Genomic DNA, 26,639 nt, shown 5'->3' with positions numbered 1-26,639 from the left:
AGTGCTGGCATGACGTATTCAGAATTTTGGACAGGGAACGCGGGCTTCTAAACCCCTTAAAAATTCAAACACGGCTTTAATATTCATTATAGACCAATTTATTTTTCCACTTTTAGTTCAATTAAATTTAAATAGTTACAATACGATGTTTCTTCAATAACACATTGATACTCGTAATATTTTGTGGTTTAAGCCATTATTCATACAAATCTCAATATCGTTTTTGAAACACTGGGTCCGTCGCCACCGATTGGGTTAATCAGTTTTCGACCTTGACATCCATTGTGTTGAATAATTTTTGAAACGGTTTGGTTTTTTCGATTTGGTAAATTTGTTTTAACTATCGCACACTAGTTTAATTTTAATGTATTTTTATCCTTTGTAATTTTAAACTACTATTACCAAGTATGTGTTAATTTAATATTTGGTTTTTTGAGACGTTCGTTTAATAGTAAATATAGCTTATTGAATAAAAATTCGTACTTAGCCGTGATGTACATATGTTGTTTTGGTTTTGGTTTTACTGTTGAAACTAAATTTTGATAAATGACTCACTAATAAGTATATTGAAAAACGTTTGATTTCATTATTTAATACTATTGAGTAATTTCAGTAATACTTGTAATTTCAGTTTGCTAATTTCTCCCCCAAAATTGGGGGGCACGATTGCGTTGTGGTCAGTACACGCTTTGAGCATTTGATAACAGAGTCGAGTCTTCGTTGAACATATAGTACACACAATACGATATCCGAACCTAAACAACAGTGTACAATCCATTTCGCGGTTTATAGTTTTTTTGAGCATCCGTTGAACACAATACATTTTTCAGGTCAGAGAGATCGATTACAACCAAAGGCGGAACAAGAACCGTTTTCGAAATGTTTTGAGTTGGGATAACTACCTAAATTGGAAAAGAACTAAGGCTAAGCAAATCAGGATAATTCACCTTACAGTATCTATCTGGGGTATCTTTGGCTTTCGTCTAAGTGAAGCTTCGACTAATTGCTTGCTGGCTTAGTATGATTACGACTAGTTTTGCAAATTGATCGAATCAAACAATTCACTCGCCCATTACTTCTTCTGGGTCGCTGCTCTCCCATCCGTATTCCATATACATATACTTTATATCGTGCTTCTATCGTTGGCATTAGACTGTCTAGGACCCGCCCGATTCAAGATGCAAACGAATGTTATTCTCTAGCAAGTCCTTCGTTATCGATCAAGAAACCGTCTAATGTCTATTAACCCCACACAAAAACGACTTGGAAACTAGTTCTTACTCCTATATACTGACGTAGTTTCTTTTTATGGTACATTCACTTGAGTTGACAGGGAAAAGAAGGGCAATTTAGAAGTTAGAAGAGCTTTTGGATCCCGACATCTCAATAAAGCGGGCAGGGGATGGTAATGAGCCTGGAATTCAAATTTTCCTCTATGTTTGCATGTATATGTCAATTGGCTTATCCTAGAGTTCGTATGTGCAATGTTTGTGCATCTTGGGAATGAGCAGCAGGGAAATACCTTGAGTTTTGGTCAGCTTCCTTTAGTTGTTTGTAAAAACGTTAATTTCACACATTCATTATTTGATATTACATACATACACAATTATTGACAGTTAACGTTGGCAAAATGGCAGATGGCAGTAGGGTTCGACATCTTAGTGATCAATTTCATATATGCTAAGTATTCAACAGTTCGCTAATATCCTCTTAATGCATTGGTTATAATTGATTTTTGCCCGGTCTAACTCCTTATCCTATCGTTTCATATTCATATCGTATGGTACAGATTCAATTACATACATACAGAGATATACAGGTGCATAACAAACACGCAGATTTACATGCCTTTTTCGGGTTGAGTATCGTCATGGTTATGTCTAACAATCAGTTGGTTACCCTCTACTCATATATAACGCCACAATTTATTATAGATTAAAGTACGCTTAATATTCTTATATACAGGATCTATCCTTCTCTCGTTGCAGCAGCAATTGGTTGGGTACCTAGGTTTCTTCTCTATTTGATAAGCCTTCCGGGGCGGGGAGTTGGGTGTGGTTTTTGGAGCCTGCGTTTTCTTTAGGATGCTCTTCTGGTCGGGGATCGGGCATCTTAAAGAAAATGGCTTAAATCTCATTCGTTGACGTCTTCGTCTGACGAGCTGGCAGCCGGTATTGTTGAGAACTGCCATTTTTCACGGTTGTTGTTCTTGCTAACGGAAGGAATATAAGGTCACTAGATGTTTAGATGAGGTTTTTTTTTCATTCAATATATGTTAATTTAATGTTTACGTTAAAACTAAGATTCTCCACTAACTGTACTCACCCATGCTTCTTGGCATTGCTGGGCAGGGTGTGCGAGCTGCGGTAGTAGCTGTCGAGCGGCTCCTCTTTGGTCTCCTCCAGCGACTTGCGCTGCAGCGTCATCGTCTCCTGGGGCGAGGTGGAGGAGCCGCCGCCGCTCATCTCGGCATCCAGGTAGTACTTGGCGCTCTGCGCTATCTTGCAGTTCTCACACTCACTCAGGTAGTCATCGTCCAAGCTGGTGTCGTTGGGCAGGAAGTGCTCCTTGGGATTCTGGCAGTTCTTAGAGGTGGTGCACACGGGCAGCTGTTTGCTGGGCGACCGCCCGCTGGATCCTCCTCCGGTGGTGGATTTCGCCGTCAGCGGATAACTGGGCATCTGGCAGTGGGCAATCGCCAGACTCGTGGCAGCTCCTCCTCCGCCTCCCAAACCCGAACCCGAGCCAGTGTCTCGCTTGACCCGCAGTATCTTTGGCAGTGTGGTGCTCTTGGTCGGAGCACCTCCCTGCCCACCCTGATTGTTGTTCTCCACCGGCGGTATGCTGATCACCGAGGGCACCTTGCTGACCACACTGTTGATGGTGCTGTTCAGCGACACCTTGCCGCTGATGTGCTTGGGCAGGGTGTAGGTCACGTGGTTGGCCAGCGGATAAAAGGTGCTCGAGTTGATCTTGCCGCTGGCCAGCTTCTCGCCGGAACCGGCGGCTGGACTCGCCGGCGGCAGGGTCAGCGAGGGCGTCTGCTCCTTGCGCTGGCCACTGGACACCGGCTTGCTCAGCGTGTAGATGGTGGCCACGGCGTTGTTGTTCCCGCTGCCGGACGAGCAGGAGGACGAGGAGGTGCTGACCACGGTGGCGCTCTTTAAATTCGTTAGGCTTTTGTAGAGTTTCGGTGGTAAAGTCGGATTGCTCGGATCTGTATGATGTTGCTGCTGCTGCTGGCTAAAGAAATGTTGCTGCTGTTTCTGCGCCAAACTCAAGTAGGCATCAACCTGGAAGGGATAGAAGGATGAGCCCACGGGCCGAGGAAAACGGAAATCGAGGAATGAAACCAAAGATATTTAGGTGTATGCATGCAGTTTCGTGAGCCAATACGGTCCCCCCGCCCTCAAATTTCGCCTTCGATCTCATTCCCCGCCATGTCAAGCTCTCACAAAGGGATTACTTACATTTCGAACTCACCTTTCGATTCAAGTAGGCGCTGGAGAGGGAGTCGCCCCCGCTGCCGCTAGAGGCACTACGTCCGCCACTGCCTCCGCCGCTGGAGCTCCTGCCCCGTTCGGCGGAATTGCTGGAGGATCGCTTCTGCACGCGGCCCAGGACAATGGGTGGGGCAGACACCTCCTCTGGATGCTGCAGCGGAGGCGGTGGTATGATGGCTGATACATTCACGCCGCCTCCGGCCGCATGGCCATGATGTGTCTCATCGCCCACCTGCTTGGAAATGGTGGCTATCTTGGGCTCGTGTCCACACCCGCTTCGTCGCAAAGTTCCTCCTCCCGAAGTTGCCGCCGTAATAAGATCCTGTGCCTGCTGCTGCAGATTCGACGAGGACTTGGCTCGCTGTCCATAGGACAAGGTGGCCGCATGGCGAACCCCTCCGCTGGCCGCCGCACCCGGAGACAGGGAGCAGGTAGGCGTGGAAGTGCTGCTACTGCTAGAGTTTCCCGCAAAGAGCTTGCCTGCTCCGCTCAAAAAGGCATTCGCATTGGCGGTGCTGCCCATGTATGACATGGGCACGTGCTGGATGGGGCACTGGCACATGGGCTTCTTGGTGGCCTGCTGCTTCTCGCTGGTGGAGGTGGCACTGTTGCTGGTCTTGGGCTTCAGCTGAAGGGGATCGGCCACAGCGAAGTAGCGCGGAATGGTGCGATGATAGCGCCTCGAGCTGGAGGGTGTCTTGCTGATCTGCTGCTGTTGCTGGCTGCTCTTCAGTGTTCCATGCAGAGGCATTTGCGTGGTCTGGGTCACCGAATCCGCTGTGCTGCAGGCAGGTGCCGCCGAGATCGTGGCTATCTCCAGGGGCTGCAGCAGCTCCAAGGCCGGCGAGGCGATGGCCGCCAGCAGATGCTGTTGCTGCTGCTGGTGCTGCTGCTGCTGTTGTTGGTGGTGCAACACTTGGGAGTGGGTGGGTGTGGCAAGGAGCTCGCCACTGCTGGCTGGCAGGGAATGATAGCTGGCAGCACTGGCACTAGCATTGATCTCTACGTCGGCCACGGTGAGATACTGCTGCTGTTGTTGTTGATGCTGCTGCTGCTGTTGTGGCAACTGATGCAGCAGTTCCTGGGAGCCACGGGGTGTGGTCCTTCTGCCCGCCGTATAGGCCGCCGAACTGGAACTGGCCGCTGCAGTGGTTACACTGGCGCTGATGTTCAGGTGGCAGTTCTTGTAGCTGCACTCCCCGGAGACCGGTGGCTTCGGCATGGTCTGGAGGCAAATGGAGCCACTGCTAACCGGGGGCTGGATAAGATGCTGCTGCTGTTGCTGCTGCTGCTGTTGCTGTTGCTGTTGCTCCAGGCTGAGCTGGTGGTCGCTCTGCAGGCTGTAAGGCGGCTGGTGGTTCTCCCCGGTGGCTATGGTGGTCACCCCGCCGCTGTTGATGTTGATGTTGATCAGGTTGGTGGTGCTCTGGGTGTACTGGTTCGACTGGGGCAGCACAGGAGCAGCGGCGTGTGGGTGCTGCGGGTGCGCATGAGCCACCAACTGCTGGCTGTACGGCTGATGGTGCTGCTGCGGCTGAGTGTGCAGCTGGAGGGTGTGCTGCTGCAGATGCTGGTGGGCCTGCACCTGGGCCTGGATCTGTTGCTGCTGCTGGGCCTGCGCTTGGGCTTGAGCTTGAGCCTGTGCCTGAGCCACTGCCTGATGTTGCTGCTGGCTGACGGTGGCCACCGCTCGCTGGGAACTGGCTGGCAGGCTTACCGTGCATTGGGCACTGAGCGCTTCCGCCTGGGAGATGGCCACCGCCTCTTCGTATGGCGGAGGAGCCTCACCGCGTGGAAAATGTGGCTTCCACAGGGGATAGTGGGTGGCGGCACCGCCGTAAGAGTAGTCAATGGCACTCAAATTGCCCTCCATGTAGCCCATGTTCCCGGCTATGTAGCTGCATTGATGGGGAACGGGGACATTAGAGGATCTGCGGAGGATTAGGCCTTAGAAAACACTCACCCTATGCTGCCCACGATGCTGCGCTGGTCCTCTGCATTCTGACGATTCTCCCGCGCACGCATCTTCCGCTGCCGCAGGCGATTCACCAGGAAGAAGAGCAGCGACAAGGACAAGGTGGCCGTGATGCCACTGGCCACCAGTCAAATGCCGAAGTCGGTGCTCCCATCGCTGAACTGGTCGTCCAGGCAGATGACCTCGCAGCAGTTGTTGCCGCTGCCCACCGTCTGGAAGGACTTGCACTTGCTGAACGCCTCGCACAGCACCATCTTGCACGCCTTGGGCAGCCCGCTGTCGCAGATGCACAGGCGACAGGAGTCGGGCCCCGGCATGTAGTGCATGCCCGTCTCGTACATCTTTCCATTGTAGTCGCGGCAGGAGCCGCCGGGGATAAGGCTCGAGCTCACCGCGCTCCCATCTGCAAGGGGTTAGAAAAAAATTGGTTAGATCTTTACATTTTTGGTTCATTTATTTTTTTTTTTTAATATAGGCTTTCTGAGATAGATAAAGTTTTTGTCGTGTGGAACCTGGGTAAGTATTAATTTTGTTTCTCTTCTTACTAGGAGTTTTTTTCAAAATCACCCAACATCGAGACACCCTCATAGTGTTTATAATCATAGCTAATTTTGATCGTCCTAAACCTCTTAACTAAAATTTTAAATTCTTATATAGTGAGTTGCTTTTCATTTTTAAGGCTATTGTGTTTATTAAATTTAAAAATATTATTATTCACGGACAGTTGATAGTTCCTTTCGAAAGTCGATAAACACATTTATTAGAACTTTTTAAGTTGTATGATATAGTTACTACATAAAATCTTATGAACAAAATCTACATTTTTTTAAAGTCTGGTACAAAATTAGTTTCTTACATTTTAAAGCATACTTATTGGCGTTATTGAAAGGTACATTTAGGATTCTATATCTTCGACTTAATTTAGATTTTTGAGACTGTAGAATAGCTAAAAAAATGTTTCAAAACCACTGTGCTTACAGGATTATAAAAAGCATGCGAAGTTGACCCCAAAAATATCATCTAACTTTAATTATAAGTTTCAAAATGCTCAACTTATTTTTCTTGTGGTTAACAAAATATGCATGTAAACCCTTGTATGTAGGTGCCTGCATATGTATTCACATAGTCTCCTTGCGAATGTACAGACCTTCGTACATATGTATATTTATGCACCTATAATGCACACTCGATGCTAGCTGAATTCTTTATTTTGACACACTTGACCAACTTTCGCCTCTGCTGATTTAACATTGCGCCACCGAATCACACATACACACTCGAAAGCACTGCCAAAGTGCAGCAGGTGCTGTAAATTTTCCCAGCAAAGAGAGGGAGAGAGTGGGGGAGGGATTCATGGAAGGACCACAATATTTATCACTTGAGTGAAATTAAATGCAAACGCATAACATTTTCGACATCATTTAAATGCTAAACAGCAAACGGAAATTCAAATTAAAAACAAATATACATGCACACTCGGACCCCCACACACACGCGGCTTGTGTGCGTATAGGTAGGGTACATGCGTGTGCAGCAGGAAAGCAAATTTCTGGGCAGGAAACGCACGAACCAAAATGGCAAAACAGGCGTGCGTTACGCCCCCGCAAAAAAAGAAAAAATATCGCATACAAAAAAAATTTTGCCTTTTATTCGAGAGTTTCCAAGTGAAACTCGCGCCCGAGTGTATGCGTGTGTGCGATAAATACATACACGCGAGTCAAACCCACACACCCAGTTCACACCCATACAGAGGAGGCGAGTATACATGCAAAAAATAAACACCATACGCACACACCCCCAGACAACCGCCCACCAGCTCCACACACACACAGACGGCCAGCAAGTCTGTGTGTATGCCATACACCGGGAAAAACAAGCTCACTTTGGTACCTTTCGCTAATAAATGTTTAGACATTTTAAAAGTAATTAAAAAATTAAAATAATTTCAAATTAAACATTTTAAATGTAAGTAATGGTTGATCAAAAAGTTTTAGTACAAGTATAATCATCAAATGTATCATCTCGTCGTATCCATGCATAAATTTCTCTCCGTGCAGAGCAAAGCGAAATTTTGCAGGCCACTTCCTTCGTATTGCCATTTCCATTTCCCCACCCAAAAAACCGTTATGCCCCCTTTTCTCTCTCTCTCACTCTCTCTGTTTTCTGCAGAGAAAAAGAGCGAGCATCTGCGCTGGTATTGGTGTGCCCTGCCAAAGTTTCTGCGTGTGTGTGCCCCGTGTCCCATAAATTGTGAACTGTGTGGCCATGGACCATATTTCCAATTATCGCTGAAGGAGCCAAGCAATCGAAATTGATTTTGCTTGAAAAACCTTGTGCCTTTGCTCTCAAAAAGTTTATCTTGGTTTCAATTGCACATTTTCACTTTAAAAAAGGATTTGGGGCTGATTTTGCATGGTCCTGCATGTATGTGTGTGTGTGTATCAAATTTTTCACACCAATATTCCCCACTGAGAAGAGAACCGTTACCTTTGGCATTTCCAATGAACGCAAGCAATGCCAAAAAATACATATTGCACTCGTTAGTTAGCACTCAGCACGGCACAATAAATTAAAACTTGCTAGCTTTGGCACACAACTTTTATCCAAGTATTTTCAACAGTTTTTTGCGAACGTTCGAGCAATACCAACAACCACCGACGACGACGAAACGAACGGGAGTTTTCGCACAGACGTTTCGTTCCAGGGATGGCGCTCTCGATACCGTTATCGTGGGTGAACGCCAGGAACCAGTTCCAGGGCAGAGCAAAAAGTCCTTGTGGAACGTCCTTTTCGAAATTGTAACGGTCGCTTGTGTGCAGATAAAAAAGGAGAAGAGAAACGTTCTCAGTTCCGGAGGATAAAATTGAATAATTGTTAAATTAAAAATAGCATCATAAGATCCTTTGTTTTAAGTTTGCTTCTCAGGGACAACTATTTTTCTAGGGAGCCTGTTTATAATGTTTCATCGTAACAGGCTTAACTCATGTTTCTTTAATTACTAATACAATCATTTTTTGGCTTATCAAATCAAATAAAATAAAAGAATAAAGGATTGGAAAGTGCAAAATATACCTCCTCTTAGAAGGCTTTATGGCCCATTATTAAAGGCTACCAACAAAAATTATCCGAGTCTAAGTCCCCATCCATTTTTTTCAATATTTACCTAAGCTAAGCTATTTTAGTTATTTTTAAAATAAGTTTAACCGCGAACCCACTTAAGATTTGCGAGGTCGAAATAGATTTTAATGAGTTGAAGCATTCTAAGCACATCTCGGATTCAGCTGATTTAAAGTTAAATTCAATGAACGCGAAACGAGCTCATTAATTTTGCAAAATGCACCCGGCATGCAAGCCAGTGTCAAGTTTAAAACTCAAAGGGCCGTAGCCGTGTGCCACCAACAACAGATTAGTGGGTCGCGAAAAACACGCACAGCGAATAATCTGCGATTGCTGAACGGTGATTAGGTTGCATTTAAATTAAATTCGGGTAATTTGTAACTCTCGTGTATTTGTACACTCGGAGTCGGGTTTTCTACCTATTTTGGCAGTTGTCGATCGCCCGACCAACCAAACGGACACGGAAATGAACAACGCGACAGGAACCCCCAGTGCGCCGAGGAATCACAGCAACTATGTGATTCCCGGCCTGTACGACCTCTCCGTGGAGGACACCAACTGGGTGCTGACCTCCTCCTTCATCATCTTCACCATGCAAACGGGATTCGGCATGCTGGAGTCCGGCTGTGTGAGCATCAAGAACGAGGTGAACATCATGATGAAGAACGTGATCGACATTGTGCTGGGCGGATTCACCTACTGGCTCTTCGGCTACGGAATGAGCTTTGGCCGCGGTCCCTTGTCCAATCCATTCATCGCCATCGGGGACTTCCTGCTGGATCCGCCGGTGGGCGATGCCCTGATGGGCCAGATCTTCGCGGCCTTCCTGTTCCAACTGTCGTTCGCCACCACGGCCACAACCATTGTCAGCGGGGCCATGGCCGAGCGGTGGGTATAAAGTACACATCCTACTCTTGATTATCATCACAAGTTGAGTCCTTTAATACAAAACTCGGTCCGCCCACAGGCATCAATAAGCTGCGCCCTGGAAATTACTGTTACATTCATTGATTCAAATTGCTCAGAGCGACAATTTCATTTTATATTTTCGTTTATAATTTTCAAACGAAATAATCTTGTTAACTAGAATTTAATTATAACCTTTTAAGATTCCGCTCCAAAAAGTATGCAATACAAAAATGTTAATAATTAGTGCCCAACAAGTTTATGCGATTATATATGTTTGGTAAATATTAAAGAATTACAAATATATTAATTTGATAGTATTAATTAATATGTATTTTAGTGATATTTTATGTTTTATATATTCTTTGTATCATACCAGTTGCAACTTCAAGGCATACTGCCTGTTCTCCTTCCTGAACACCGCCGTCTACTGCATTCCCGCTGGCTGGGTGTGGGGCGAGCATGGGTTCCTCAACAAGCTCGGGGCAGTGGACATCGCGGGCAGCGGACCTGTGCACCTAATTGGAGGTGCCTCCGCCTTCGCCTCCGCCGCCATGCTGGGTCCCCGCCTGGGTCGCTACTCCGAGGGATTCGATCCGCTGCCCCTGGGCAACCCAGTAAACGCCTGCATGGGCCTCTTTGTTCTCTGGTGGGGTTGGCTGGCCTTCAACTCGGGCAGCACCTACGGCGTGAGTGGGGCTAAGTGGCAGTACGCGGCCCGTGCGGCGGTTATGACCATGATGGGGTCTTTTGGCGGCGGCTTCACCAGCTCCATGTAAGTTAAAAGATATCCCCATTCTGTGTTAAATATATACAAATTCATGTCAATCATTAAATTGACTGTAGATTTCCATTTTCAAACAAGTCTTCTACAATTAAAAAAAAAACCCATTCTAATGAGCTTTATGTTCCTGATAGATACTCCTTCTGGCGCCATGGAGGCGGCTTGGACATTATGGACCTCATCAATGGAGTCCTTGGCTCTCTGGTGTCCATCACGGCCGGATGCTTTCTGTACCGCGCCTGGGAGGCCCTGGTAATTGGAGCCATCGGATCGCTCCTCTGCGTCCTGGCCATGCCGCTCTTCGATCGCATGGGCGTGGATGATCCGGTCGGCGCCAGTGCCGTGCACGGAGTCTGCGGCATCTGGGGCGTAATAGCCGTGGGACTGTTTGCCGACAACCCCATCCCGCTGGACACCACCAACGGGCGCAGTGGCTTGTTCAAAGGAGGCGGCTGGTATCTGCTGGGAGTTCAGACGCTCTCGGCGTTCTGCCTGGCCTGCTGGGGCATCTGCTCCACCTTCCTGCTGCTGTTCGTGATCAACAAGATCATACCCATTCGCATGGATCCGCACGAGGAGCTGCTGGGCGCCGATCTCACCGAGCACCGCATTCGCCACTCACAAATCGGACTATCGCGCGCCATCTCCGCCCTGGCGCCCATTAAGGTGGACCTCAAGGATATAGCCGGCATCCAGCCCATTGGCATTAATCCTGGCCACGAGCGGAGCCTCGATCAGCTGCGCGCGGCGGAGGACAAGCTGCAGCAGTGGCAGTCCTATCTGGAGCAGGTAAGTGGCCCGCGGGCCAACCTGAAGATGGACGCCGGCCAGTCGCATGCGGATATCACCTTTAAGCCCAGAACGGCGGGCAACGTCTTTACCCGGCGGATCCCCGCCAGGCAGAGCGTCAGCGGTGGTCTTTACAGAGCCAACAACAGCGAGTTACCCGTCATTGGCCAGGCTCCTAGGCTGGAAAAGGACCCGAACTTTGCCTGGGTCGATTAGGTCTTTTTACTTACAATGTCTTAGTCACGTTTAGTATACTTAGAGAACTCGTAGCCAATAGTCAAGTGGAAAAAACCAGCAATAAAATCTGATGATATATCTCTAGAAATTTCGGCTACGTCAGTTTAATTTTTATCAAAGAAGTCTAGACTTTTCTGTATACCAGTGACTAATCGTCTATTAATTGCACAAAAAAGGTAGTGTTGGTGGGAAATACAAATACTTTGCATTGCTGCATAGCTGCATTTTAATACTCTCTATATTTTTTTCAAGTTAGAAAATTCTAGTAGTTAAGAGGACCCAACCTCCCGATAACCCCACCCAAAGCAAAGCTACCCATGCTCTGAAACACTATCTCAATCTATTCCTTATCAGCCCCACCTGTGTGGAAACCATTTAAATATGTTTTACTCTGCACACAGGCATTGAGATAAGATAACGTAGAAATATTAACAAATGTTATCCAACAAAAGGGGCACTAGATTAAATTTCCATATTATGAACCCAGAAAATAAAAGCGATTTTGCGAAATAATTAACCAGCCTTTGCAATTCTCAAATTAATTTATTGAATTCAAGTACAAGCAAATATTGTTTGGATGATCGATCGATGACAATAATATAATATATATTATTATGGAGCAGTGTGTTTGGTTTTGTTCTAGTATGAATTTATAATTTATATAAATGATTATCGGGAGCAGTTGTCGTTTGACCCGTTTGCTGAGTTGGGGGTGTTCAGTTTTTGTTTAATGTTTGGCGAGTTTCTAATTTAGAATCCAAGTTTTGCTTAAGCAACTCCTCTACTGTGTTTGGTTGGTAATTCTTTTGGAGAACTGTTACTGTATGGTTGCGTTTTGGGGGGAGGGTGTTGGTTGGTGAATGATTTAGTCGACCTCCTCGATGGTGGGGCCAGCACCGCCGGCTCCGGAAGCAGCTCCGGGTCCAGCAGCTCCAGGCATGCCTCCGGGACCGCCGGGCATGCCACCGGGAGCACCACCGGCGCTCTGGTACAGCTTGGTGATGATCGGGTTGCACACACCCTCCAGCTCCTTCTGGCGGTGCTCGTACTCCTCCTTGTCGGCCAGCTGGTTGGCATCCAGCCACTTGATCGTCTCGTTGCACTTGTCCAGGATGACGGTGCGGTCAGAGTCCGAGATCTTGGACTTCAGGTTGTCCTCGTCGAGGGTGGCCTTCATGTTGAAGCAGTACGACTCCAGGCCGTTCTTGGCGGAGATGGTCTCCTTCTGCTTCTCATCCTCGTTGCGGTACTTCTCGGCCTCGTTGACCATGCGCTCGATGTCCTCCTTGGACAGACGTCCCTTGTCGTTGGTGATGGTGATCTTGTTCTCCTTGTTGGTCGAACGCTCCAGGGCAGTCACGTTGAGGATGCCGTTGGCGTCGATGTCGAAGGTCACCTCGATCTGGGGCACGCCACGGGGTGCGGGGGGGATGCCCGACAGCTCGAACTTTCCGAGCAGGTTGTTGTCCTTGGTCATGGCACGCTCGCCCTCGTAAACCTGGATCAGCACACCGGGCTGGTTGTCAGAGTAGGTGGTGAAGGTCTGGGTCTGCTTGGTCGGGATGGTGGTGTTGCGCTTGATCAGCACGCTCATCACACCTCCGGCGGTCTCGATACCCAGCGACAGCGGGGTCACATCGAGCAGCAGCAGATCCTGCACCTCCTGCGACTTGTCGCCGTGCAGAATGGCGGCCTGGACGGCAGCACCGTAGGCCACAGCCTCATCGGGGTTGATCGACTTGTTCAGCTCCTTGCCGTTGAACAGGTCCTGCAGCAGGCGCTGCACCTTGGGGATACGGGTGGAGCCACCGACCAGCACGATGTCGTGAATGACCGACTTGTCCAGCTTGGCGTCACGCAGAGCCTTCTCCACGGGGTCCATGGTGCTGCGGAACAGATCGGCGTTCAGCTCCTCGAAACGGGCACGGGTGATCGAGGTGTAGAAATCGGTACCCTCGAACAGAGAGTCGATCTCAATGCTGGCCTGGGTGGAGGAGGACAGGGTACGCTTTGCGCGCTCGCAGGCAGTGCGCAGACGACGCAGGGCACGCTTGTTGGTGGTCAGATCCTTCTTGTGCTTGCGCTTGAACTCCTGCACGAAGTGGGTGACCAGACGGTTGTCGAAGTCCTCACCACCCAGATGCGTGTCTCCGGCAGTGGACTTGACCTCGAAGATGCCGTCATCGATCGACAGGATGGACACATCGAAGGTGCCGCCGCCCAGATCGAAGATGAGCACGTTGCGCTCTCCAACGGCCTTCTTGTCCAGACCGTAGGCGATGGCCGCGGCCGTGGGCTCGTTGATGATACGCAGCACGTTCAGGCCGGCGATGGTTCCGGCATCCTTGGTAGCCTGACGCTGAGAGTCGTTGAAGTAGGCCGGCACGGTGATGACAGCGTTGGTCACAGTCTTGCCCAGGTAGGCCTCGGCGGTCTCCTTCATCTTGGTCAGCACCATCGAGGAGATCTCCTCGGGGAAGAAGGTCTTCTTCTCGTCCTTGTAGGTCACCTGGATCTTGGGCTTGCCATCGGCGCTGACCACCTCGAAGGGCCAGTGCTTCATGTCCGACTGCACAGCGGAGTCCTCGAACTTGCGGCCAATCAGACGCTTGGCATCGAAGATCGTCTGGGTCGGGTTCATCGCCACCTGGTTCTTGGCGGCGTCGCCGATCAGACGCTCCGTATCGGTGAAGGCAACATAGGATGGAGTGGTACGATTACCCTGGTCGTTGGCGATGATCTCGACCTTGCCATGCTGGAACACGCCCACGCACGAGTAGGTGGTGCCCAAATCAATACCAACAGCAGGAGCTTTAGACATCTGAAACGGATTACAACGGGCGTTACGATAAGTTATTTACTTTTGTCGGTTTTTATACAAAAATATAAAACTGTGCTCAAAACAATGGGAAATTTGCCAATGAGAAAAGTGATTCCGAGGGTCGACAGCTGTTTTTGAACTAGATAGATGGGAAAAACAACGAAGGCTACGATGGGAATTGTGTGGAGCCAATTCGTACACAGGAAAAAAGGTGGGACGAAATCATTGCATCAAATATATAACAAAAAAAATATTTTAATATGTTGAAACTAAACCATATTAATTGAAATTGAGTGACCTATTGACCCAAGTCCAAGGGGCCATGGGAAACTATTCTTCCCATGTATTTAGGGGTTGCTGAATGCGTGCTCATGACGACCAAGGAAATGTAGACCACATTTTGCTTCCTACTTAAACCGCCATCTTATTTCGCCTTTTACAGCCAGCATTTCGTTTCGTCGCGCCTTTTACGCCGCATGTTCGTCTCAAACGGGTTGCCGAAATTGGCGAACCACGAGCTATGACTAATGGCAACGGCCGGGAGAGTTTGCTCATAAAACGGCAAGATCAATGCCGGATCGGATCGGCTGGGAGAGAACTTTAAATGGCGGCCGTACACAGCTGCCACCACTTTTCTGCGAAGTGCGCAAAAAAAAAAACTTAAGAAACCGCATGGACAAAGACGAAAATTCTGGAATGCTAAAATCGCAAACACACGCGCACACACACTGGCACAGTCGTGGAACCACGCCGCCGAGCCAGGTCATTTTGGAGGGTGTTTCATGCGGTGCGTGAGAAAGGGACAACCAGTGTGTCGATGGCCCGATTCGTATGCATGAGTTTTACCCGCTCACAGACACACACGTGCCCGCACTTTGGATGCCGGTTGGCAACGTGTGTTTTCTGGCTAAATATAATTGAAAACCCCGCATAAAGTATAAATTTATGGATGTTAAGAGGCTATTTATAACCCATGTTTATCTGACTCAGCTGTCTGGGTGGGAATCAAGCGTGTTTCTATCGCTTTTTGAGGTTCTGATTGAGTATCCAATGCGAACACATGCAGAAGCATGTGCGTGTGTGCGTGGAAGAAGCCGCATATTTTTCCCCCACTGGAATATTCCAGCAAAAACTCAATGACACTCCAAATAAATTTGCAAGTAGGATGAGTAAGTTGAACATTGGTTATTGGAAACAAAAAAAAAATAAACAGCAATGTCAAGACACCCGATGGATGACGCAAGTTTTCTCTACACAGACGCACACAGGCAAGGCATCTTTTGCTGCAGTGTGTGAAGCGGCACATTTTCCAGTGGAATATTCCAGATAAGCGCAATCACGTTTCCACTGCTAATATGCAATTAGTCAGAATTCAGCTATCTACTTTCCAGAATATTCAGTTGGCTAATTAGGCTGCCTTTTAATTAGTACTCGATAATGTACGAATGCCATTATGAACGTGAATGAGTATGGGTGAAGCGTTACTCATTTGGGGTCGAAAGTTCGAGAAGTTTCGCTTAGTATGCAGGTATTGATTAAATAGCAAAGGGCCGCCAAAAACACGTGGTTAGGTGGATAACTCCTCTCCGGCAAACAGATTTGAAATGCACTTTCTACAACAACCAAATGAATTGTAAATAAATGCTTACCTTGTGTGTGTTGTTTGTTAGAACGTACTAAAATATAACCGTTTAATTGCTACTTCACTTTTAATCTGCCGCACCTTCGACCAAACTGGCTGGCGTTTTTTTTCAAATACACTGATGGAAATGTGCGGAGGCCTTTTATAGAGGTTGCTTAGCGTGACCAGTTGGCGAAAACGCTTTCCCTCCAAATGCTCTCGGACAACCAGAAATTCCCGCTAAAATTCAGAGTTCACCCTAATTATCTGTTCCCACAGACCATAATGTGCCCGGGACGGTTGACAAAATAACTAGCTTATTCTGTTTCTAAATATTAAAGAAATTTTACCAATAAAAGGGATATTAACCATTAATTGTTTAACCATGAATTGTTAAAGTGTACGTTGTCAAATTTGACGGCCCAACCCATGCCTTAACATATATTTTGCTTAGATTGTGCAAAGAATTAAGTGGTCCTTTCCCAGTTGCAAAAATGCGTTGTGCAAAGGCTATTGATAGAAATCTGAAAACATCACTCAGATGTGTTGTACGCACTGCTGAACTTTACTCGCGGTTTTTTTTTTTGGCGCTTTAGCTACGGTCACTCTAAGTTCAATTTGAGAGATATTTTTGTTTAGTTGCAAATAATTGTTAGAATTAAGCTTTTAGCGGCATTAATGGATGCACGGCTGCCAGAATGAGTGGACTGCTGAACGATATCCAGCGCATCATCGGCGAACTGCAGTCCGGAAAGCCGGCCAGCCGGAACAAGGGCGTTGAAAAACTAGACGAAAAGCTCTCCAACTGCAGGGAGGATCTAAACACTTTATTCCTGAGCAAAAGATGTGATCTGTCCTGGACCGAAGTCTTTGAAGCGTCGAAAGAGGCCCTTATCAAGGTATAAATACCTTTGTCCCTAAAAATATCAAATTAAGAATATCACCATGATCACAGCATGCTGGAGCCCTTGAGGATGCCAATGAAAAGTCCTTCAAGACTTTGGCGGGCAAAAACTATTTGTACGACAATGTTCTCGACAAGATCACCCAATTTAACTTGGAAGGTAACCCCTGAGAACTTGAAATGTTCGCTAATCTAATGTGTGATCTACAGCTGGGATGCAGAACGCCGGAAGTGGACACTTTCTGGCCAAGACAAGCATCTTCAATGCGTTCGAGGAGGGCATAAAGATGAGGGTGGTGGTGAAGTTCTTTGGAGACCGGATTATCAGCTTGCTAGATAGGGCCCTGTACTCGTCGGCCAGCTATGTGCGTGACTTGAAGATTAACGAGTACAGCCGTAAGGGAATCATTTCTTAAAAAGTCACTCCCATACACTAAGCTTGCTTTTTCAGGCATCCTCTCCTACCTGTTTGAGTTGAATGTGGAAAAGGATGAGGCCCTGCGCACCAGGATACTAAAGTGCATCACTAAGACCGTAACTTTAGCCAAGGATCGGGTTCAACTGCATGTAGATCTAGTGGAATACTTGCCTGAGCTTAGCAACTTTGCACGCTGCGCAAATGCAGCCAGAAAAATAGAGATTGTTCGACTCTATTTATTATTCGCCTCGGAGGTAAGATACGGACACGATCTCTGATCAGGTCTAACGCTTTCCACTAATCCCCCAGCTTTCTGTTAACTACCATCACCAATTGAGCGTTCATGCTCAGGAGATCCTACCCAAACTATGCGAGTTCCACGACGAGGATGTTTTCCGGGACGACACCAGAAATCTGTTCTTCCAGTGCGTCACAAAGTCTCTGTATTCGTTATATCCCAAGTTGGACAAGTGTGATTTTAATACTCTCGGTGTGCCTATTCAGGAGAAGTGGCCGCAAACTCTGTTAAGGCTAAAAACAATAGTCTACGTGGAGATCCGTAAGAATTCGTTGGCTCGCTACAAATCCGCGCAACTAAACAATGACAAATTTTCGGAGCCATTTATCAAGATGTCCGCCTTGGTCATGTATATTGTAAGCTTAATTCTCTGTTCACTATGTATAACATTGAGATATTATTTTATTCTTTAGGTTCTGTGGCACGTAGAGACAAAAAAGAAAGATGAGAATGGAGAAGGCGATGCACCGAAAAAGGTCGCAAAGCCTGCCGATAAAATGGATATTATATTTGGCCTGATAGACCAAAAAGACACGATCTTCAATGACGTCTGGTTTGCCATCTTCGCTGAACTTCTCCAGCTGAGTGGTGTGCTCCTGAATGTGGCTAACTATCAGCAGGCGCTGACCACAGTGGCGGAAGTTATGCAAATGTACGGCAATGCACGAAATCTTCGAAATCTTCGCTTATGTCTGACGAGTATTCTGAACAAGGAACAGGAGCTTTTACAGTCTAAATCCATAAACGAGGGTTTTCTGGAGGACCAATGGAATCAGATGGTGAACCATTTGATCTCCGAGACCACCACCAACAGTGAAGAGATAAAGGAGAAGCAATTGGTGCTGCAGTTGCTGATTAGGCACAATAAACTAAATCAAAAGATGGCCAGCAGTCTGCTGCACAACATCACCACCAACGAGATGTTAAAGCGCAACGAATGCTTTGCTACTATTCGTGAGATCTTTATTCATGCAGACAAATGTGGTCAGGATAAGGCCTCTGCGGATCTGGAGCCTATCATAGCCTGGGCCTATGGCAGTGGGGACCGAAATAACACCGCTCAGTTGATACACAATATAGCCAGTATAGATTCCCACCTGCAGGCCGATACCTTTGCCATCAGTATCATCAACTTTCTGGACGTGCAGCAGCTGGAGGAGATCTCCGGCCCAGCAACTGTGGTGGTTTCCATGGAACAACATCTCTTGGCCTACAAGTACAACAAGCAACTGATCTGCCTGGACAAGGAATACGCAGCTCCCTTTATGTCAATCACTCAGCTGCAGAGCGAAACGAAGAATTGTTTGTTTCAAACAAACTATGATTGCCTAATGCGCGGCCTGAACTTTCAGATAGCTAAGGAGAACAATCCCGCTGCCTTACTGAAGAATCTGAACAGTCTGTTGAGATTGTCCTGCACAATGGAAAGACTTTTGTATTACAAGGTTTTTAATGCGGATAACTTTACTACCTGCCCCCTGATCAAACGGATTGGGGTGTACCTTAGCCATATTGAGGTGGGTTGAGATGGTGTTACATTTCTAAATAAGCGGCTTGTTTTATAACACCTGATTTAGTTTCAGTACAAGGCTAACAGCCCTGAGATGCTAGATGAAAGTGATTTGCGCGAGATTTTGCGCTTGGAAATCGCTGCTCTTGAAGTATTCAGAACGAATTCGGTTCTACTTAATTATTTGGAAAGGCAGCCACTCGAAATGTTTCTCGATTTTGTTGGCGCTGCTTTAAAGCTGCATTGTAATGAAGTTTTAGATTCTATTTTTTCCTAAGTACTTACAGTTACTATTTTTTAGGCATGCAGAGGGAGAGATCTGAAAATGCTGATCATTGGACCATAACCGCTCAGTGCCTTAATATTTTGGCTGGCCTTTGTGCCTTTAGTTCACATAGGGATGAAGCATTCGGGCACATATCCAAGGTGACAATGCGGTGGCTTCCTCCAGATGTGCTCATTGTAGCCAAGGTAAATAAAATCTCGGAACAATAATCCGTAATTAAAAAATCTCTTATTAAAGATGTTATGCAGCTGCCAGAGCGTTTCTGATGCATCCAGCATTTGGTTAGTGAACAAACTAAAGACACTTTTTCAAAATCATCATCAGGATTTGGATGTTATTGATCAAGTGGTTGATCATATGCCCAGTAAGTTGAGACTAAACTTTTGTAGAACATATAAGATATCCTGATTACTGAATTTCTTTCTAGCAATTTTTTACTTTGTTTGCAAAATGGAACATCACTTGGACGACATGCTAATGGCCATTAACTCTCTATTAAGGATTGCCCTTAAGAAGTCCTACACATCCCATTTAACAGCAAAAATTGTGCGTTGTGTGGGACTTATTGCGCAGCGCTGTCCGGACATTTACCTGTTGGAGAACTTTACTGTGATATGCAAGTCCACTGCTAAATTCATCACCATGCCCACTTTGGAAGTGCGATTTGCCACACTTTTCACGTTCACCATTCTTTTGCAAACGGACTGTGTGACTAGCGATGCCATTGGGCACTCCCAGACTCACTGGGAGTTCTGCCAGGAGCTCTTCGACAGCATCGAGTTCAAGAAGCTGACGGTGGGCAAAGGATAACTTATCTTTATCTTTATTATTGAAACATTTTGTGTATTCAGTTCAACAATGATGATGCCTCTCACAACAGCACTGCGGTTATTGTTCAAATGCTGATTGCCTTCTTCCTACGCAGTTCGTTTCACCAAGAGATTGCGCTGAAGGAGCTGCTGCACCAATGCGCCCTGCACAGGCCCAGCGAAAGTGAATTTAATTCCCTGCAAAGCATTGTTCCCGACTATGGACAAACTATGCGCGATCTTATACAACCTTTTGCCGGCGTCCTTCTTCACAAATGGAGCTCCCAGCGCTGGCCCATTTCCAAGTGAGATATTTTGGCGAATCTGAGAAAAGTTATATTTCCCCTCTTACCAGGTTTCCGTACTATCTTTGTTATGCACGAAAGAGCGAATTCCGCAAAGTTCATGCCAATGAAATTATGGCTTATACCTATCTCTATGGAAAAACAGAGGATATAGAAAAATGTAGTAAAACAATTAGCGAGGAGGTAAGATTTTAAGATGTCTGCTTGGATCAAAAAATTAATTCATTGTTCTTCCAGGTGGCCCTTCCCATTGTGGCCTCATTTTTGCTTCACAAAAGCAGCTGCTGCAGCGAAAGTGAGGGCAAGGACTTCACAGATCATCACCAAGTGTTGACGGAGAATCTCAGCTACTCCCAACTGAATGCCACAGATGTGGAACTTAATGTGGAGACTCTTTGCTGTGTAGTCAGCTTGCTCCACGATCCGCAGGAGATGATTACATTGTTCGGTTCCCTGGCGCCGTGCAGCAGAAGTCGGAGTTGGTATAGTCTGACCAAGGAGTCGCTCTTCAATTGTCTTAAATGGCATATTGTAAGTATTAGGAAAAGTATTTGAAATGTGACTTCTAATTCGGTTTTCTTTAGGACCCCACACCTTCACCTTTGGACAGTCGAAGAAAGTCCATGGCCATACTTCAAATTAAACATTCCCGTATGTTGGTGGATCTATTCGGGCGCTTGAAAGCCAATTGCTTCACTGCCACCTTTTCGGACCAGGCTTTGCGCGAGTTTTTTCTCTATAGCGTAATCGCTGACGCTGTCTACGATGCGGCTTTTGACAATGAAACCTCCGTCACCCAGTGTTCCTACTTTGTTCGCGATATTTGGTTTTTTGTGGTTCGGTTTCTGCTTCACAGTGAGTTCAGAAAATAACGAAAACGTGTGGTTTCTCTAAAGCTAACTCATTTCAGCCAAATTCAGCCGCGTCCAGATGTCTGTTCTAACCTTCATGGAACTCTTGCTGGATAAACCCATCTTTGGCCAGCCTGAGTTTAAAAATCACATAGGAGAGATAGCTAAACTTTTGAGCAGTTTTCATTTGCTCTGTGAAGCGAAATCAGTAAAAGACAAAGCCAGTGGACTTGTACTGCAAATTTTGAAGGAATACAAAAACCTGATCAACCTTAATTCGTTTCTAGAAGAGACCATGGATTGCGAGTTTCTCAAGCCCCTCCGAGAAGAATACAAGTCTAATCTGCCCAACATTGATAAGACGGATGTGGCCAGTTATCTGCGCTCTTTTCTGTCAAGTCCCACCGCAGAAAGACTGCGAGACTTAAGGGAATATGTGAGTTAAAAAGAGCTGCATTTGGGTAATATTGCTTTCAATAACATTACCATTTCCCCAAAAGATTGCCGAGCACAAAGATAAGCTGCAAGAAAACGAGGTGCTATTAATTGAGCTTATCAAAAAGCTCATTCAAATGACACGGGATTCGCATAATAAGTCTAGCAGTTTAGATGCTCTTAAGTGCCTGGCTCAAATAGGACCGCTAAAATTATCCAATATTTCTTACTATTTTCAAACTGACTTCGAATCGTTCGGGGAGGTTAGTATAAAAACTTTAGACCCATCACTACTTAACTCCCTTTATTTGCAGTCAAAAGATGAGCCCATGGAGGTGTTTTTGGGCGTAGTATGCAAGTACTTGGACAAATCCTTATTCCAGTTCGATCCCAAAACTCATACGGATCTTTTGCTTGTGACTATCCAGGTGGTTAATAGTAAACCTGGAGCAAATATTATTGGTAAATACATGTTAGCTTAATAATAAAAATATATAAATATACCTTTGTATATTTTATAGGTTGCTTTACGAATCTTGAAATCTTTATGGACAAGTCTTCGAAATCAAGTTTCCTGAATTCCCACAAGCAAATTCCTAGCATTGATTGGTTGTCGATACTTAAAGCTTCGCAAGGCCTAAACTACGAGTCTTGGATGTGCGCCTTTGTCTCACAAGTGTTTCAAAAGTGCGGCTGGATGGGATTCGATGGTCTGGCAGCAAAGTCTTTTGCCTTTGCCAAGACCTGCCTGCAGCCGTTCATTAAATTAATGCTGGAAAACAAAGAGAATCACCTGAAGAGTCTATGCGCAATGTTGGATTACTTTTTTGAAAGTTTTGCCAGCTCGAAGTCTCCGAATTCTAAGGAGATTTTCCACAACAAAAGAGCTATCAATAGGTTCCTGCATATCTGCGAGTCCATCCGGATCGTCAATGAATGGTAAGGGAATTTGGCGAAACTTAATGAACAAGTGAGTCAAATGTAAATTTCCCTACTCAGGAGCATTCCCGTAAATCTGAGCAATGTGGTCATGGCCAGCAATCATTGTCAGGCCTATTTCCTGAGCATTATGTATCTGGAGCTCTGGGCCTGCTCAGCGAACCCTATAGATCGAGCCAATCTTTTCGACAGCGAAGCTTTTCAAGCGGATGCGAAAAAGGTTTTCAATTTAATGGCTTAAATACACTTAAGCTAAAAGGAAATCTTTGCAGGCCTACGAATCCATTGGCTGTCTGGATGCCATTCCAGGTTTTGTGAATCCCATGCGCTCACGTTTGGATTTCCTCGGCCAGGGTACCAGTCTATCCACCATTCTGTTGGAGTCAGATCATCTAGACAGGGCCAGCAGTCAACTCTGCGTGGATATAATGAAAGGCAACGGATTGTGGTCGTTTGCCAAACTGCAGCAACATCAGAATGTAGAGCCAGACTACGAGATCTTCTGGCGCCTTGGACAGTGGGATTCACTAACGGATGCAAAGCATCAGCAGGTGCAGACGGGGGCTAAGACATCGTTGAATCTGGAGCAGGAGTTCAAGCGTCATCACTTCGTGGCCCTCAAGAGCATCGGGCAGCGAGAGGAGGAGAACAGCTTGTCGGCCATCGCCCTGGCCTATAGCTGCGTACGCGACATTTTTATGGAGATCAGCATGGAGTGTCTGCAGAGTGTGTACAAGTACCTGACTTGGCTGTGCTCCCTCCAGCAGGCAGAGGACTTTTGTCAGGTGAAGGGTTTCGGTGGACTATTCTATTATCTTTACTGATCATTGGCATATCTGTACACTTTAGATCCAGTTCGGCACACAGCTGGATTCTGCCCAGATGACCCAGATGTTTGGCAAATGGCAAAAGGAATTGGAGCTCAAGTACGGCAATTTTTCTTGTAAGGAATACTTTATTGCACATCAGATTGCTCTGTTCAAGATGGCGGGAACTAGAGCTAGTCGTAGAATGCAAGAGTTCTACCAGAAGAATCCCATGGACACGTATCTGCTCAAAGGAATTGGGGAGTGCAAAAGTGCTGGCAAGATAAATCTTGCAGCCAAATACATTGTTACCCTGCGAGAGCTCCCAAACATCAGAGAGTCCACAAAGGTTAATGAGTTCTTTTAACTTTTCTTCTACATTTTAGAACATGCATATTCCCATTTCAGATAAGCGTTCTGTTGGAAGATGCGGAGGTGAACCTGAAGATGGGCAACCAGCAGATAGCCAAGGCCATCCTGGAGTATGTAACCAACAGCAATGAGTTTGTCTACTGTGTCCAGCGAGTTCCGGCGCTGCGGATGCAGGGCGAGTTCCTGCTGGACTGCAATGCCGAGACCTTAAGTCATGTTCAGACCCACAACTTTGACAATTCCCTAAAGCTGATCGATGACTTCGTTCTGCACCGCAAGACGCTGAGCGAAAAAAATCGGGACATCTTCGATTGGGAGCAGCTGGATGCCTTCGCCAGTAAGCACCGGACAGCTGCCTATGCAGCAATGGCAAAGTATGCAGATCGGGAGTACCAGCAGCTATACGACTACCGCCACTCGCAGGAATATGTAACGTTGCAGGACATCATCGAGCAGAACCGCCAGGCGGCGGAGAAGGTAACCCAGCGCGAGAACCACGACCGCCGCGTCATTTCTCTCCAGATGAAGCGATACGCAAGCCTGGACGAGCGTCAGTTAAAGCACATCGACGAGATGCTAACCCAGCACCTTTGCCTGGCGTTGCGTAACCATATGGCGTACTGTCGCTTGGATAGCGGCTTTTCCAGCGCCGCCATTTATCGCATAATCTCGCTATGGTTCACCAACGCCGCCAATGAGCAGCTGCAGCAGACCATCAAACAGGAGATTCTTTCGGTGCCTAGCTATAAGTTTATTTGTGCTGCCAACCAACTGACCGCCCGCCTCAACTCTAAGAACATGGGGCTGCTCAAGGGTCTGATGGACCTTCTGGTGCACTGTGGCCAGGATCATCCGCACCACACATTTTACCAGCTGTATCCGTTTGTCTTTGCCCACCTGGATGGTGAGGACAGCAATACTGAGCGGTCCGGGGTTGCTCGTAAAATTATTGCCAAGATATGCGAAAAGAATGCCGCAGCGGCTGAATGCAGCAAGCAGCTGGAGTCCCTACTGCCAGGTACAAGGATAAGGATAACTCAGTTTCTTTGTTCTTTAATTTTTCTTGTTTTCTGCAGCCCTCATCACATTTGCCAACGAAGGCAAAACGGACAACAATCAACAGGTCTCAGATTCTGTGCGCCTGAAGCAGTTCGAAAAGGTCAGGCGCTGGCGGAATCTCAATGCTGTGCACTGCCCCACCCTCGAGCTGTCCGTCATGCCCAGCAAGGAGTACAAAATAGCAAGTGGGTTGGAAAAGCATAGGATGAGAGTTTGCCACTGAATATCCAAATCTTTCTCGGCACAGGCATCGTCAAGTGGAACAATGCCATTACCCAATGTGGCGGACTGAATGCGCCTGTTAAGATTATGTGCTTATGCTCCGATGGTCAGACGCGGGCGCAACTGGTCAAGGGAAAGGACGATCTGCGGCAGGATGCCGTGATGCAGCAGGTTTTCGGAATTGTCAACGAGCTGCTCAACCAGGACTCCGAGTTCATAGAGCGAAAGCTGAAGCTGCGTACCTATAAGGTCACTCCGCTGTCCATGCGCAGTGGCATCCTGGAGTGGTGCACCAACTCGACTCCGGTGGGTCACTACTTGGTGGTGGAAGGCAAAGGAGGGGCACATGCGCGATATCGTCCGAACGACTGGAACAACAACAAGTGCCGCAAGTTATCTGCGGTGCGTCTTATATAAGTTAGGAACATTTTTGGATTTTATTAATACACTTAAAATTTGCAGGACCATCTAAAGCTCTCCAAGGAGGCGAGATATGCCATCTACCAGCGTATATGCGAGCATATAAAGCCCGTTTTCCACTACTTCCTACTGGAGAAGTTCCCCATTCCGGGCGTGTGGTTCGAGAGGCGATTGGCTTACACCAACAGCGTGGCCACCACCTCGATGGTGGGCTACGTCCTGGGACTGGGCGACCGCCACACGCAAAATATCCTTATAGACCAACAGACAGCGGAAGTCATTCATATTGATTTTGGTAAGGGGCACATTTTGAAATGATAAACGATCGAAAAAAGGGAGCTTTAAATTTGCAATTTCTACCTTTGAGTTGATGTTCAGCAGATAATATTGTTTTTCTCAATTTTGCAGGTATTGCCTTTGAGCAGGGCAAAATCCAGACCACTCCAGAGACCGTTCCCTTTAGGCTGACGCGGGACTTTGTGGCTCCCATGGGAATCTGTGGGACGAAAGGAGTCTTTGCCAAATCCTGCGAGGCCACCATGCACATCCTGCGACGGTACAAGTCTGTCTTTACCACCATACTCGAGGTTCTGCTGTACGATCCCCTCTTCATTTGGGGGGTGCTCGAAAAGAAGAAATCTCGCCAGTCATCACAGCAACCCGGTGAGCCAAAGTTGTATTTAACTATGACATTTCTTTTATAAACATTGCGATTGTTACAGGCGAGGAATCGGTCAACTTAGTTGCCCAACGTGCTCTGCTCCTGGTGCAAAACAAGCTGGAGGGCAGGGAGGCCGGCACACTGGGCAACTCAAATGTGGAGGCCCAGGTGGAGCGATTGATAAACGAAGCCACGCTACCAAGCAATCTCTGCATGCTTTTTCCGGGCTGGGACCCGCAACTGTAGGCCTAAGTATGTACATACATCACATTTACCACCCAGTTACTAACTTAAATACAAGTTTCATACGACTTGTACTAAACTTTTTCGGCTGCTTAATCTGATCGTAAGTACATTCCTCGATAGTTGTGACAAGCCTTTTTGCTATCAAAGGGGGAAACGCCCAAGTGGTATATGCATTATCTTTGCTACCGACTTCTGGCGTTTAAAAAGTACCCGCTTTTCAAAGCTTGTTTTCCAGGAGCTGGGCTACCCTAAGAGGTAATCAACAAGGCCGACTGCTACATTGCTGCCTTCTTGTTTGTTATAATCCGGCAAACCAGCCACAAATCAATAAACGGTCATAAAAAT

The 26,639-nt window shown here is 46.8% G+C and overlaps 5 protein-coding genes across 6 annotated transcripts; 2 read left to right on the top strand and 3 right to left on the bottom strand.

Annotated features, from left to right (window-relative positions):
• Positions 1-75: 75 nt before the first annotated feature.
• LOC108032003 (uncharacterized) lies at positions 76-5,597 on the bottom strand. The gene is made up of 4 exons (XM_017105799.3): positions 5,467-5,597; positions 3,484-5,401; positions 2,326-3,293; positions 76-2,212 (listed from the first exon to the last, which is right to left on the bottom strand). Exons 1-4 carry the CDS (start codon positions 5,526-5,528, stop codon positions 2,134-2,136), a joined length of 3,027 nt encoding a protein of 1,008 aa, XP_016961288.1. The 5' UTR covers positions 5,529-5,597; the 3' UTR covers positions 76-2,133.
• Positions 5,598-5,606: 9 nt separating this feature from the next.
• Positions 5,607-8,172, bottom strand: LOC122817777 (uncharacterized). Its single transcript, XM_044090943.2, has 2 exons — positions 7,966-8,172; positions 5,607-5,881 (listed from the first exon to the last, which is right to left on the bottom strand). The coding sequence occupies exons 1-2, from the start codon at positions 8,006-8,008 to the stop codon at positions 5,607-5,609; spliced, it is 318 nt and encodes a 105-aa protein (XP_043946878.1). The 5' UTR covers positions 8,009-8,172.
• Positions 8,173-8,547: 375 nt separating this feature from the next.
• Positions 8,548-11,399, top strand: LOC108031415 (putative ammonium transporter 3). Its single transcript, XM_017104815.3, has 3 exons — positions 8,548-9,483; positions 9,881-10,276; positions 10,420-11,399. The coding sequence occupies exons 1-3, from the start codon at positions 9,062-9,064 to the stop codon at positions 11,288-11,290; spliced, it is 1,689 nt and encodes a 562-aa protein (XP_016960304.1). The 5' UTR covers positions 8,548-9,061; the 3' UTR covers positions 11,291-11,399.
• Positions 11,400-11,834: 435 nt separating this feature from the next.
• Positions 11,835-15,921, bottom strand: LOC108031414 (heat shock 70 kDa protein cognate 4). The gene is made up of 2 exons (XM_017104814.2): positions 15,782-15,921; positions 11,835-14,132 (listed from the first exon to the last, which is right to left on the bottom strand). Exon 2 carries the CDS (start codon positions 14,130-14,132, stop codon positions 12,177-12,179), a length of 1,956 nt encoding a protein of 651 aa, XP_016960303.1. The 5' UTR covers positions 15,782-15,921; the 3' UTR covers positions 11,835-12,176.
• A 443-nt stretch (positions 15,922-16,364) lies between these two features.
• On the top strand, positions 16,365-26,614 carry LOC108031413 (serine/threonine-protein kinase ATM). 2 transcript variants are annotated; one of them, XM_050888778.1, is made up of 28 exons: positions 16,365-16,652; positions 16,709-16,817; positions 16,868-17,053; positions 17,109-17,329; positions 17,385-17,729; positions 17,787-18,890; positions 18,951-19,128; positions 19,185-19,354; positions 19,407-19,533; positions 19,597-19,964; positions 20,021-20,283; positions 20,334-20,466; positions 20,521-20,814; positions 20,868-21,138; positions 21,194-21,570; positions 21,635-21,832; positions 21,884-22,031; positions 22,091-22,508; positions 22,569-22,728; positions 22,781-23,293; positions 23,358-23,663; positions 23,723-24,704; positions 24,763-24,930; positions 24,993-25,369; positions 25,430-25,682; positions 25,796-26,050; positions 26,110-26,300; positions 26,350-26,614. In XM_050888778.1, the coding sequence occupies exons 1-27, from the start codon at positions 16,452-16,454 to the stop codon at positions 26,292-26,294; spliced, it is 8,310 nt and encodes a 2,769-aa protein (XP_050744735.1). In that variant the 5' UTR covers positions 16,365-16,451; the 3' UTR covers positions 26,295-26,300; positions 26,350-26,614. The 2 variants fall into 2 exon arrangements, with proteins under 2 accessions (XP_050744735.1, XP_016960302.1); XM_017104813.3 differs by having other exon boundaries at positions 26,110-26,370.
• The last annotated feature ends 25 nt before the right edge of the window (positions 26,615-26,639 follow it).

Source organism: Drosophila biarmipes, chromosome 3R, assembly GCF_025231255.1.
Source record: "Drosophila biarmipes strain raj3 chromosome 3R, RU_DBia_V1.1, whole genome shotgun sequence".
In the NCBI taxonomy this organism is placed as follows: domain Eukaryota; kingdom Metazoa; phylum Arthropoda; class Insecta; order Diptera; family Drosophilidae; genus Drosophila; species Drosophila biarmipes.
This window is presented reverse-complemented; position numbering and strand designations above follow the sequence as displayed.